Source organism: Mesoplodon mirus, assembly GCF_964341445.2.
Source record: "Mesoplodon mirus genome assembly, chromosome: 9".
In the NCBI taxonomy this organism is placed as follows: domain Eukaryota; kingdom Metazoa; phylum Chordata; class Mammalia; order Artiodactyla; family Ziphiidae; genus Mesoplodon; species Mesoplodon mirus.
In genome coordinates, this window is record NC_138985.1 from 83,610,084 (window position 1) to 83,625,182 (window position 15,099).

Genomic DNA, 15,099 nt, shown 5'->3' on the forward strand with positions numbered 1-15,099 from the left:
CTTTCCAAAGCAACATTTGCTTAACTGATCAACATAGAGAAGAAGCTTTTAAAAACTTTTAAACCTCCAGGTGGGGTTTTCTAATATGCACAAAAACACCCAATGGCACAAAAGCCTGGCTCTTTTACATCCTTCAGGACTCTGCTCAACTGTCACCTTCACAGCGAGGCTGCCCTCACCATCCTGTGGAAGACAACAGTCCTTCCCACCCTTGTACTTATCACTCTTTGGTTAGCACCTGCCTACCTCGACTAGAACAGGACTCCACGAGGGCAGGGACTGTGTCTTCTTTGCTGCTGTGTCCCCAAGACCTAGAACAGTCTCTGGCATACAGTGGTGCTTAATAAATTATTGATTGAATGAATGAAATTAACACAGTTCACAAAGACATCAAACTTCCAAAGGCTGATGGACTCTTTGGATACGAAGGCCTTACAGATCCACTATTCTAACATGTTCGCCCAGGTTTCTCACTTCTCTCCAGGAAACATCTGCCATGAGGTGCTTGTGAGGGATACATCCCAAGCTGGGCTGTAGTCGTCAGGCCGGTCCACATGCCTTACCTTCTCAACTAGAGAAACTTTCCCTTGGTGGTCCATAAAGGGCCTTACAGTTTAAGGTTAAAGTAGATCTACCTGATTAAAGACATGGAAAGGACTCCCGCAACCCCCAGATGTTAAACACAAATATACTCTCAAGAGAGACAGGAATTATTCAAGCCAGTTCCAAGTCATCAGTAACAGAGGAAGGAAATGCTCGCATGATCCATCAATTGAGAATGTGCTCCTGTTCCTCACCATGAAATCCATTACCCCATTCCCCTCAGTCACACACGAGACCAAAAGCAGAGAATGGCTCACTGCCCAACGAGCAGTCAGAGGTGTTATTCATTTACTTTGGGATTCTTCCTGCTTTCAGGAAGTCGCCGAATAGCAATGCAATGGGTCCTATAAAGAGGTGATCAGGAATACAGATAATTCCCCAAGAATAATTAGAGACAACTATCCATACACACACACTCTATTCTACTATATGAAATTTGGGGGTGACCTCATAAGTAGATTATGTAAGATTTGGGAAACAACAGTGCTGTCCTATACTAGATGTATATGTATATTTTATTCATCTGGGTGCCTCACAGAAAATTGGACTTATTAATAGCTAAAGCACTTTTAACTCTTCTAAATGCATCAAGCAATAGGTTACTATGGAAGGCATACAGAAAGTCAGAGCTATAAAGAAAATATTAAATATGTTTTGTATTACCCCCCCCCCTTCCAAATTCTTATAGCAACATAGGAAAAAGCACATATCAGGTCAATTTTCAGCTTATTTTTAAAATATGATTTTCCTAATTTATCTCTGAAGGTGGAAAAAAAAGTTTGCTTGTAGAATTTAAGGGCTACCTGCACTTTATAAAACAACTAACTGGAGGCCAAGTTGGCGATTTCCCTGATGTCATCCAGTTATTCCATGTCAGGATCCCGGCACTCATTCAGGTTTCCAACTGTCTCAAGTTTTTCCCACCACATCACACACGCTGTCCATGGTATTTCTATACTATGGGTCATCACACTTTCTTTCTTTCTTTCTTTCTTTCTATCTATCTATCTATCTATCTATCTATCATCTATTTATTTATTTATTTATTTTGCGGTACATGGGCCTCTCACTGTTGTGGCCTCTCCCGTTGTGGAGCACAGGCTCCGGACGTGCAGGCTCAGCGGCCATGGCTCACGGGCCCAGCCGCTCCGCGACATGTGGGATCTTCCCGGACCGGGGCACGAACCCGCGTCCCCTGCATCGGCAGGCGGACTCTCAACCACTGTGCCACCAGGGAAGCCCCACACTTTATTTTTGAAATAACTTTCATCTTACAGTTTAGAATCAAATTAAAGACTTCCAACAGGAGATCAACTCAACTAATCTCAGATATTTATACAGAAAACTATACTCCTATAAAAGCACCCAGAATTCTTCTGCATCTTCGTCCTTCCATCATTCGTGCCTTATAAATCCAATCTCGGAGGAACATGAGTCTTTTTAATCTCACTACAGATAACAAAGCACAGAGGAAACCACATAATGGATGCACCTACAACACATGGTTCCAAACTCAATTGAGCTCTGAGCCCCAATCATCAATCACTCTACCTAACTCTGTTTAGCCTCCTCTACCATTTACTACATCAGGGAATATTTAAACCTCTGCTACTCTCCCCAATACTTCACCCAATGACAACTCAAGAGACTCTCAGTCTACCCTAATAGACTCTTTTATCAAGAAAATTCAGACTAACTCACTCCCTCTACATCCTGTCTCGTCCCTTAAGCATTTTTATAGCCACTCCAATCCATATGTCCTTCCCTTCACTCTAAGGGAGAGAGGTTTCCATCTGCTGAAGGTCAGACTTTCTTCAACAATTAACTTCATTACTCCCTGTCACCTCTGACTTGCTCCATCAGTGATCACACTGCTCTTTATAAATATTAAACGTCTTCCTCTCTATCAGCTCCTTCCAATCAGTATATAAACATATTCCCATACTTAAAAAATAATTTTTATATTAAAAAAAATTCCTTGACTATTCTGGCCCAGAGACAAAGTTCTTGTCCTTGAAAGAGTAAGAACTATAGTACTAAGTTCTAATCCCAACTTCTTGGCCGTGTCACCTTGATAAGTTTTCCCTCTAAAGATCAGTTCTGTTTTGTGCTCTTATCTGAACAACAGAGAAATGACAGTCATTACATTATAGGATTAAATGAGGCAAACACATGTAAAGTATCTACCATTGTGCCTGGCACTAAAAAATGTTAAGTTTTCATTTCATAACATAATAACTATTTGTACTATTTTAAAATGTCAGTTTTACACAGTGTTTTTCCTCTGAAAACACATTTACAGGCAAAGATCTAGAGAGTTGACCATATTAAACATACAGATGATGTTTTTATAAGTTTGATAGCAATTATAATATAACAATACAAAAGTACATCAGAGAAAATTCCACTACCAGTAATGGTGAAACAACTTTTATTAGACTATCTTCTCCTGCAGATAATAACGATAAACATTTGAAAACATATTAAGAAAATAACAATTTGAAGGCTCTGGAGAGCAATAAAAGTGATAAAAATAGGAGAGGAGTACACCTTCCCATTAGGAAGAAGTCAACAGCACTGGATGAGATTTCCCCTTGTAGAGCTTTTCAAGTGAGGGCTATGCCCTGTGCTGACAGCTCTGGCAGCAGGAGCTCAAGCACAAAGCACCCCTTACAGTGGCCTGAGGAGCCAGAGGATGAAACTGGAGCCACTGCAACTAACCTCACCAGCATCACTGGTTAACTCTTGAATTATACATTCGTAGGAGAGATTCCATACTGAATGACAGAGGTGGCTGCTGAATGGAGAACTGAGCAAATACTTCAGCTATTGCCAACTGCAAAAAGCCAGAGGTCAGAGTATGAATCTAACCAGGTTAACTACTTACTAGAAATACACTCTTCAGAAGAAAACAGAATCCAGTCTCTGTACCACATCACCCATAATGTCTAGTATGCAATAAAAAATTACTGGGCATGCAAAAAACATATTTTAGGTGATCCATTGTCAAGAGAAATGTACTCAAACAGAAACTGATCTTAAGATGATCTATACTGGAATTTGCAAACAAGAATCTTAAAGCAGACATTTTCTAAGAAAATATAGTTGCAGTGACTGAACAGGATAGGAGTCTTAGCATAGAAATGCAAACTAGAAACAAATGGAAAGTCTAGAACTGAAAAGCATAATGTCTAAAATGAAAAAAAAAGTTGACTGAATGAGCTTAATAGAAGATTTGAGAGAGGAAAACTTAAAAAGAAAAGAAAAAACAATGAATTTGAAAATAGAGCAAAAGAAAGTACCCAATTTGAGGAACACAGAAAAGAAGGACTGAAAAAGTGAAAAGCACTTCAGTGACCTGTAGGACAATATAAAGTGGTCTAAATTCCACATAACTGGATTTCCAAAGGGTGAAGAAAGAGAGAATGGGGAAGAAAAATATATTAAAAGAAAAAAATGGCCCCAAAATTCACAAATTTGGTAGAAAACAAACTTACATATCCATGAAGCTCAGAAACCCCAAAACAGGATAAATATAAAGAAAACCATACCTAGGCACATCAAAGTAAAACTGATGAAAACAAAGATAAGAAATGATATTGAAAGCAGCCAGAGAAAAAGACACATTACATACAGAGAAACTACAATATAAATGATAGCTGAATTATTATCTCCAAAATACATGAAGCGAGAACTGATAGAAGGGAGAAAGACAAATCTATAACAATTCTCTCTCATCTAGATTAAAAAATCAGCAAGAATACAGTAGCTCCGAATAACACTATGAAAACCACCTGGCCTAACTGACACTATGGAACAGAATACCCTAGGACTACAGATGATGCAGTCTTTCCAGATGCCCTTGCTGAGCTATTTAAAACCACCAAAAAATTACAAAAGGCTAAAATGTTACAGAATATGTTCTCTGACCACAGCAGAATTCAACTGTAAATAAATCACAATAAGATATTAATAATACCCCAAAATTCAAAAATAAAACATATAGTACAAAAGTTTAAGAAGAAATCACTAAGGAAGTTAGAATATATTTTGGGCTGATTGAAAATAAAAAATATCAAAATTTGTGGGATGCAGTTAAAGAGGAGTGTTTAAAGGCAGATAAAGCAGAGGATACAGACAAACTTATATCTTTAATTGCTTACATTAGAAGAGCTTTCTCCCAAAGAAGACATACAGATGGCCAATAGGCACATGAAAAGGTGCTCATCACCACTAATTAGAGAAATGCAAATCAAAACTACAATGAGGTATCACCTCACACCAGTCAGAAAGGATATCATTAAAACGTCTACAAATAATAAATGCTGAAGAGCGTGTGGGAAAAAGGGAACCCTCTTACACTGTTGGTGGGAATGTAAATTGGTGCAGCCACTATGGAGAACAGTATGGAGGTTCCTCAAAAAACTAAAAAGAGAGTTGCCATAGGACCTAGCAATCCCACTCCTGGGCATAGATATACCCAGACAAAACTATATTTTGAAAAGATACATACACCCCTATGTTCACAGCAGCACTATTTACAATAACCAAGACATGGAAGCAACCTAAATGTCCATCGACAGATGAATAGATAAAGAAGATCCATCGACAGATGAACAGATAAAGAAGATATGGTGTGTGTGTGTGTGTATATATATATATATATATATACACACACACACACACATATACATACACACAATGGAATATTACTCAGCCATTAAAAAGAATGAAATAATGTTACTTGCAACAACATGGATGGACCTAGAAATTATCATATTAAGTGAAGTAAGTCAGAAAGAGAAAGATAAATACCATATGATATCACTTATAAGTGCAATCTAAAATACGACACAAATGAACCTGTCTACAAAACAAAAACAGACTCACAAATATAGAAAACAGATTTGTGTTTGCTGGGGGTGGGGAAGTGGGTGGAGGTGGAGGACTGGAGTTTGGAATTAGCAGATGCAAACTATTATATACAGGATGGATAAACAACAAGGTCCTACTGTATATCACAGGGAACTATATTCAATATCCTGTGACAAGCCATAATGGAAAAGAATATATAAATGTATAACTGAGTCACTTTGCTGTACAGAAGAAATTAAACACAACACTGTAAATGAACTATACTGAAATAAAATTTTTTAAAAAACAAGAGTTGTCTCAAATCAATCATCTAAGTGTTACCTTAAGAAGCGAGGAAAAGTTAGGCGAATGAAAGACAAAGTAAAAGGAAAGAAATAAAGGTAAAAATCAATGAAATACAAGAGACAAATGATAGAGAAATTAACAAGGCCAAAAGTTGTTTTTCAAATAAAATATCATTAATATTGTTAAACATTTAAAGAACAGATTAAGAAATATAGAAAACACAAATTACAAATAAAAGGAATAAAGGATGGGGTACCACTATGGAATGAATATTAAAAGGATAATAATGAAAACCTTGTGCCAATAAATTCAACAAATCAAATTCCTCTGAAACACACGACTTTCAGAATTGACATAAAATGGAATAAAATATTGAAAATGCTTTATATCTTTATGAGAAACTGAATTCACAAATAAAAATTTTCCCCTAAAGAAAACCTCTAACTCATATGGATTTACTAGTGACTTCTACCAAACATTAAAGAAAGCCAAACTCATGCATGCCCTTTCAGAAAATAAAGAAGGAAATGCTTCCATTTTCCTTTAAGAATCCAGGATTACTTTCATATCAAAACCAGTCAAGTATTATTTTAAAATTTACAGAAAAATTATCACTCATGAACATACACACAAAACTCCTTAGCAAAATATAGGCAAACTGAATTCAGCAATATTTAAAAAGAGTAATGAAAGGTGACCCACTGAAGTTCACCTCAGGAATCCAAGTTGGTTTAATATTTGAAAATCAATTAGTGTGATTCATCATATTAAAAGAATAAAGCGCAAAACCATGACCACAGCAATAGATGAAGATAAACCATTTTTCAAAATGCAAAATTCAATCATGATCAAAACCACTCAACAAAGAATAGAATGAAAACTTAATGAGATAAAGGGCATCTATAACAAAGTATAGCTAACATCATACTTAACCATGAAACAGACTGTTTTCTCCCTAAGTAAAGGAAAAGCCTCTGAAGTCTGCTCTCACTATTTCTGTTCAACATTGTATTGGAGGTTCTAGTCAGCGCAGTGATGGGGAAAAAAAGGAAAACAGGAAGGCAGGCAATTTGGAAAGGAAAAAGTAAAATGGGTTCTGTTCATAGGTAACATGCTTGTTTACCTACAAAATCATATAAAATATATAAAACAACTGCTAAAACTGATAAGCAAGATTAGCAAGATCACAGGATACAATGTCAACATACAAAAAATCAACTGAATACCTGTATACTAGCAACAAATGTTTGGCAAAAACTTAATTGTGTTTATAATAGCATCAAATATTTAGAAATAAACCCAACAAAAGACATTTAAGACTACTAAACTAAAAACAGTAAAACACTGCTAAAAGAAACCATGAAGACCTGAAAAAAATGAAGAAAAATACTATAATCATGGGTTGGAAGACTCAATTTTGTTAAAGATGTCAATTCTCAACATATTAAAGGGTCAATGAAACTTCAATCCCTGAAAACTTTCAGAGAAACCAGCAAACTGATTTTAAATTTTTATGGAAATGCAAACCACCTAGAACAGCCAAAACAATTTTTATAAAGAATAACAAAGTTGAAAGACTTGTGGTTTGTACATTTAAGGCTTATTATTTAACTACAGTCATCATTTACCTGAAGTTGTAGTATAGAGGTAAGACTAATCCATGATGAGAAAATCAGAAGAGTGTTCAGTGGCTGCCTGAAGTGGGGGAGGGAAACTCCAGGAAACTCTCTATGGTAATGGAAACATTTTCTATCTTGTAAGGGGTACAGCTTACACAAGTATATGCATTTTTAAAACATCAATTTGTGTGCTTAAGACGTAAATTTCACTTTAATGTAAATATCTCTTTAAAAGCTATAAACAATAGTAAATTCCAGGTTTGCATGTTTGCTTTTTATAGTGCTATGGATTAACAATTCTGAAACTACCCTCTGTGTGTTCTAGGCTGGAGTACATGAGTAATATATTGAAGTATAATGGGTTCCAGCTTTCTCACTGTTGGAGAAGTTAGTTTTAAATAGAGAAAGCACAAGAATGTACCCCCTATGGTTTCGGATTAGGATCAGAGGTGTCAATATAAGTATGAACTCATGGTTTCATACAGACAGAACTATAGATAAATGAAATATAGATTTGTACGTATATAAAATATATGTATAAATATGATAATTATACATAATTTCCTAGCTTTAGCTTCATTTCTAAACACCATTTTCCATTAAAAAGGAATGGAAGTAACAGCTTCTGGGAGTAAGAGCTAATTGCAGGGGTTGGGAAAAGAAAAGTGTACAATGAGCCTGCAAGAAAAAAAATACCTTGCTGTAAGAAAATAAGGAAGTGCTCAAAGGATGATGGGAATATATCAAAAGGAGTAGCTTGAAAGGGCTCTCACTGGCCAAATCTGGGACAATTTTGAGCAGTGATCCACGGACTGTGGACCTGATGGGTAGGGGTAGGAACAGACACCCCCAACTAAACTGCACACTGCGGAGACTATAAAGGAACCACAGCCTCTTGTGTATAACGACTACCAAGTTCCAGCTGACTCTGTTCTACTATTGTCCAATTTATATCTACTCACAACCCCTTCCAAGTAATGGCTGAAGGGGAATTTTGCATGGAGCAGTATTACCAAAGCCTTTTGCAAAAAGCAGCGGATTATGTGGAAGAGCTTAGAAGAACTAACACAACTTCACTGGTAGTGAGGAAGTGGGTGGTTGCTCCAAGAATAGCACCCAGACTGGGAGCTCTGAATGAAGGGAGCACCAAACAACTGTTTTTCCAGAATGAAAGGAAAAGCTCTGTAGGTGGAACAGAGCAGCAATGTAAAGGCAATCAGTTCTAAATCAATGTGTAAAAGAGAGAGGCGAGCAATTACGGTCATTTGTAAAATGGGAAAGCAGACTGCATGTCTGTCACAACCACAAAACATTCTTATGACATTTTATTATAGTCTTTATTACTCCCTCACGTCTTTTAACACTCGCTGCACCCTTGTCCTCTTTTCCACACGGTCACCCTCACTGGCACCTGCCCAATCCTGGTAAACAAATACGTAACGATGAAGTATATTGAGATTTTCTTCTTTATAGAGGCTGGAGCTACCAGTCAGCAGCTGGGCTCTGTAGTTCTCACCTGCCCCTTCCTCTTTTTTTTTTTTTTTTAACATCTTTATTGGAGTATAATTGCTTTACAATGTTGTGTTAGTTTCTGCTGTATAACAAAGTGAGTCAGCTATACGTATACATATATCCCCATATCCCCTCCCTCTTGTGTCTCCCTCCCACCCTCCCTATCCCACCCCTCTAAAAAAAAATGGTTCTCATGAACCTAGGGACAGGACAAGAATAAAGACGCAGACACAGAGAATGGACTTGAGGACACGGGGAGGGGGAAGGGTAAGTTGGGACGAAGTGCCCCTTCCTCTTGATCTAGTTTCAAAAGAGAGAAGGGAAGACATGGATGAGGCAAGTTGTTCTCTCTAAATCCCTGCTCAGAGCTGCAGACCTCAGCCTCCAGCTCCCCTTAATGCTCACTCTGCAGTGCTCCTGGGGAGTCCAAATGCATCTTGAAGCGTAATAATGAGTTACACAAAAAAGACTCAAGAAGGAGCTAAAAACAATTATTCGTGTACAAAGCGTCCTAAACATTCTTCCTAAAAATGTTATTTTAGCTGTTTCTCTACCATGTTATCCTTGAATGAAAATCATGAAAACAATTTAAAATTAAATTATATTTGTATGTTATAACCATTATATAATGAAGTAGAAAACAGTGAATACAAATGGCAAAACAAATTACAATTATTTATAATGGGAAGAAAAAGGCATATGAAATAAACAAAACAGGGGCTTCCCTGGTGGCACAGTGGTTGAGAGTCCACCTGCAGATGCAGGGGACACGGGTTCGTGCCCCGGTCCAGGAAGATCCCACATGCCGCGGAGCAGCTGGGCCCGTGAGCCATGGCCGCTGGGCCTGCGCGTCCAGAGCCTGTGCTCCGCAACGGGAGAGGCCACAACAGTGAGAGGCCCGCGTACAGCAATAAACAAACAAACAAACAAACAAACAAACAAACAAAAAGCACATATTTTGATTGCTCTTTTCTCATCCATTTGTCACTTCTTTGGTTGTCTAGCACCTGAAACTCCTTCCTATGTCAGAAGAATTCTCCACCTCTGGTTCTCTCCTATAGTAGTTAAATATGGCCAGTAGTTCCTTTCCCAGTCTTGTAGCTAAGGAGAGGGCATGGGGCCTAAGGTTGGCCAGTCAAATGCAGCTGCTCTTAGGCTTCAACTAGGAAATGAGTAACGCAAAGAAGCAGGGCCAGGGGAGGCACCACTCAAGACCCAGGGCAGTGATGGCAGTGGTGCTGTCTGGTGTCAACAAGCTTCAGTATCTAGCTCACAGCAGAAGGATCAGCCACAGCAGACTAGATCTACGGTGAGCATTTGTCAGTGATGCTGGCTGGTACGAGCTTGTCCCCTAGTTCTCCCAGCCATGCTCTACCATGCTGTAAGCGAACAAATAAATGCTGTTTCTGCTTAACTCAAGAATACTGGATTCACTTGCTCGCAACTGCAAATTCTGCCTGACGCAGCTACCAGCATGCAACTGACCACATCATACTGAGCGGCCGCCTAGAAGGAGCTCTGTCTAATACACAGAACTACATTTAGTTTTTCCTGTGGTGAAAAAAACTGTCCCCTTCTGAATTTCCTAGTTGTTACTTTGGCTTCTTTCTTTTAAAGGCTCTGATCAAATTAAAAGATCTTTCCTATCTCAGGGCTAGAAATTATACTATGTGTATGAATAAAATGACTGAAAATAAATTAGAAAAGAAGCTGTATTAACAGATGATGCATAAGATAAATAATAAAAACCCAAATAACAAGCACCCTAGGTTACTGGTTCTAAACGGGGGAGTATATTACCAGAGGCAAAGTTCCCCATGATGATTACTCATTAGCTTATTCAAAGTGGCTTGAGGCTCAGGCCATTTGCCAAACTGACTCTTGCCCAAATTTTCCTGGCACACAAATTACCGAACAGTTAACCCTCCTATTAGTAGTCTCAGCAGGAACCAACGCATCAATGAGCACGAAGTCTCTTCTCCCGCCTTGAGAGGGCAACCAGAGCAGCGTTCAGGCCAAATGTCTTAGAATCACCACAGAGCTATGCCCAGTGTCAGATAATAAATACTTGAATTGTAGATAATGGGAACTTTGCTTTCCCCGACTTTTGCTGTGGCAGTGATTTAAAGACCTGGACTCATTTAAAGTAATGGATTTTTGTATCTTAATGCTTTTAGATTTCTAAAGCTCCAATTTACTCTACATGCAAGAGAACTGAAGATGTTTGGTAAATATATTTACTTTCAAGAGTAAAGGTGACAGATAATTTTGTTGCTAAAATGACTTTGTTGTTCCTGGCCTTATTAGCTGCTCTAATACTTTCCTTATAAATAAAGACTTGGGATAAGATACAAACTGTAACTCTTCTCACATGTTACAATCTACCGTAATAGAATATCCTTTAGGGACAAAGGGTAGCACTGCCTCTCGGACAGACTGAGACTGCACAGCCAGTGAATTTGGCCATAAAGGACCCCTGTATCCCCATTATAGGCAGGAGACAGATCACTGGCTCATTTCATACTAGCCTCTCAGGACCCCTAGGACAGAAACAATTTCCTTTCACTTCCAGCCAGGTTGGAAATGACCCAGTCATTCAGAAATAAACAGGATGTAAGCTGATTAAAAAAAAATCAACTAGATAATAAAATCTTTGATTCAACTTGAAGTGAATTTCTTTTTTTCTCTCTTATAAGAGGAATGATAGATAAAATGCAAAACAGAAGTAAAATTTAGGAAAGCATGCATTTTATGTATTGAACGAAAACTACAATAAAAAATATTTTCTTGATTTTTGATAACACAGCATAAAACCGAGCAGATGTACTTTATTATGAAATAGCTCATTTGACACATTAAGAACATAATTGAAATGTGTCTCATCCAAGACATACAAATGAGCTTTAGTGACATCAGCGGAAACACAGTGGCTCTTGCTTATGCGGTTTGTGGGGATTTTTGAAAAGCTCCAGAGACCTCAGTGGTTGTCTGCAGGGCTTTGTAGAGGGTGTGCAGAGTCCAGTGTAAAATTGTGTGATTCGGTCTCCCATGCAGGGAAGGCCTTCTATTCTTTACTATTTTACCCAGTGCTTTAGTTTTCTACCCTGTGGCATACTGAGCAAAAGGTTTGCTTTTATTCAACACCTATACCAGAACGCTGGCATATATAGGTTAATGCAAGGATGCAATTACAGGGAGAAAGTGTACACATTCAATGACAGTATCATAGACATTTATACAGTATAGTGCATTCAGGTTAGTTATTAACCAGGTGTTAAATGTGAGCTATAGCAAGTTCTCTGAAAAGGACAAACAGAAGAAACATTTTAATTTATGCTTTAATAATGGTTGGAAGAACATGTTACTTTTAATTCTAGTAATCAGACATCACTACCTTCTCTGATTTCCTCACTCTCTTTTCTAATAAAGGGAATCAGTAGTCTCAGCAGCATATTGGAAGGACAAAATTTAAACTTCTATCTCCTTATGGCTGATCGCAGTAAGCCTTTATCACTTAGGAATCTTTGAAGCACGTGTTCATGTGCAATAATATGTATGTGTGTGGTGCGGAAGGTGAGGAGGGGGGAGGAGGCTGGTTTAAATGAAACACATGTAAGTAGGAGCCTGGAGGTCTGCAGCAGACACACCATCAGACCCCAGAGGTGAGTCTGAGATGAACCAGAACTTCAAGATGACATGCTGTGAGATTGCATACACTATGCAAACTTTCATTCTATTCTCAAACTATTTTCATTAAAAAAAAAAAAATTTCTAGTTGCAAAGAAATACTGGAGACAAAAGCTGGATAAACTAAGTTGGGGATGCCACCATATGATCAGTCCTGGTTGCATTACTGGATCACTCATCTAACAGTTAAGCATGTCTTAGGGCACTAGGAAAGGGAAATCCACCCCCTCCAAAAAAATCCATTATTTTAATGAAAGCATCACAGTAAACATTATGGGAAACATAATTTGTCATACTTCATGATTTAGTGTTATATTTTGAGTTACATCTGAGAAGGGCCACCAGAATTTGTCAGTAGTTTGAATTTCTAAGTCCTTATCCCAACTCTTCTTGAAAATATTTAAGAACAAAACAACAACCTCAGAGATAGTCTCTTCATTCTACACTGTGTTATGGGGAAAAGAATTGTTTGAAAGTCTCAATACCTTCTTTTGTCTGCTCTCAGCAGCAGCCAGTTGTGTGGACATCCTTTCTTGCATTTTTCTGCAGTGGGCCATGACTGCTTCGAGGATGGAGAGGGGGTTGGTACAAACTGGCTTCTTCTCTTTATCGCCAGCACCTGCTTCATAGTCTCTCTGCAGTGCCAGGAATGGGTCATTTAAATTAAATCTCCCATACCGTTCCTGGATAAATACCTCCTTCCTGCGAGCCTAGAACAAAATCAGAGGAATGTATTCAAGAAAGAAATGAAAATATACAGAAGACTATTTATATGAAGGTTCTGTGATTACTGCTCCAAATGGTATTCACAACTGTCATGAGTAATAGCTTACGTGTGATGTCAGGTGGTGAGTGAGAGGTAAGGGGACTGTGACCCCAAACCCTTGACCAGCCTGCCATGCCACTCAGTCTACTTTCAAATTTTCTTCCTTTGGAATATTGTCTTTTAAATTACAAAAGCTGCAAATACAGTTTTTTTTCCCATGACACCTACTCCTTCAAGGATCTGAATTTTAGATACAGTCTTTTCTCATTTAGAGTAAAATAAAAAATATCAACAACAAAATAACTTTTAGCAAAAATTCAAAAACAAAATAATATGTTTATAGAACTTACATTACACATAATCCTCGTCACGTTAAACCACAAAATATAAATCTCCAAGTTTTGTACAGACAGAATTTTATAAATATTTGAAGAAAATATTTCATGAATTTTTTTATGTCAAAAATCACAATATTGGGCTTCCCTGGTGGCGCAGTGGTTGAGAGTCTGCCTGCCGATGCAGGGGACACGGGTTCATGCCCCAGTCCGGGAAGATCCCACATGCCGCGGAGCGGCTGGGCCCGTGAGCCATGGCCGCTGAGCCCGCGCATCTGGAGCCTGTGCTCCGCAACGGGAGAGGCCACAACAGTGAGAGGCCCACGTACCGCAAAAAAAAAAAAAAAAAAAAAAAAAAAAAAATCACATTTTGTGAAGTGTAACCAACTACAAAAAAAACCTCCAGAAAATTAGGAAGATGTAAATGTCTTCTCATCACTGAAGGACATTAAAATATAGTTCACAGAGTCCCAGGAAAGGACATAGCCTCATTTTATTTTAAATGTCAGTCCACCAACGTTAAAGTAAATTTCACTTCCACTTGGCACTAAATGCAATTTTCTATAATTAGCCTACAGTGAATGGCCTTTGCACAAAATGGAAAATAGCGGTAGAAATATATTGAAAACAAGCAACATTTTCCTAACTCAGGTCATTTGGAATAGCGACCAGAAAAAATTATTCTATGTCACTGCCAGTGGAAAAACTAAATTACAATAAATCAAGCTTAATTGTCCAAAAATGTTAAACATGCTTTCTAAAGAAATATTACATACATTTCCTTAATTTAAAGGCAACTGCGTTGACTAACTCAACTTTTCCATTTTAAGACCACTATCAGCAAGCCAAAAAGTAGATAAACACAAGTGCAAAACTGGGAAAATCTAATGTTTCTTTTCTTATTACCAAATTAGATTAGGAAATACAATTTAAGAAAAGTCCAATTTCACCATAAATTTAAGCTAGCTTTCAGAGGATCATTTTACACTTAAAAGTCAAAGTGGTTTATGAATCAGAAAGCATTTCGTATTTCTAGATTCTTCAAATTCAATTATGTAATCAATAAGCTGAATAAGTATCACTTCAGAGATGCAATTACAAAAGCAATTTCATTCTGTCCTTCACTTTTCTATTAATTTTTATTCAGTGTAGTAGTTCATCCCACACCTCTGAATGAAAACTTGGGATAGCCCCCATGGTTTTTCTAATTACTTTTATCTAATACAATTCCTATAGTCACCTTAAAATATAAGTCTCAATTTGGTTATTAGAATATCCAACTTCAGTGGTATGATGGCTTCCCTTCCCCAGCTAAGATCTGCACCACCTGGGAAGGAAGCGTTTAAGAAAACCTCTCTTTTATCCAATCTTCTCCCCCTCTTCTTAGCTGTTTCAGTCCTCTCTGGGTTGGAAGGGA

The 15,099-nt window shown here is 37.8% G+C and overlaps 1 protein-coding gene across 3 annotated transcripts in view; it reads right to left on the reverse strand.

Annotated features, from left to right (window-relative positions):
- Positions 1-15,099, reverse strand: part of CTTNBP2 (cortactin binding protein 2) — a 188,890-nt gene that overhangs the window by 85,030 nt on the left and 88,761 nt on the right. For all 3 annotated transcript variants that reach the window (XM_082632187.1, XM_082632186.1, XM_082632185.1), the window contains exon 3: positions 13,067-13,291. In XM_082632187.1, the coding sequence (XP_082488313.1) occupies positions 13,067-13,291 (225 nt within the window). The remainder of the gene's footprint in view (positions 1-13,066; positions 13,292-15,099) is intronic.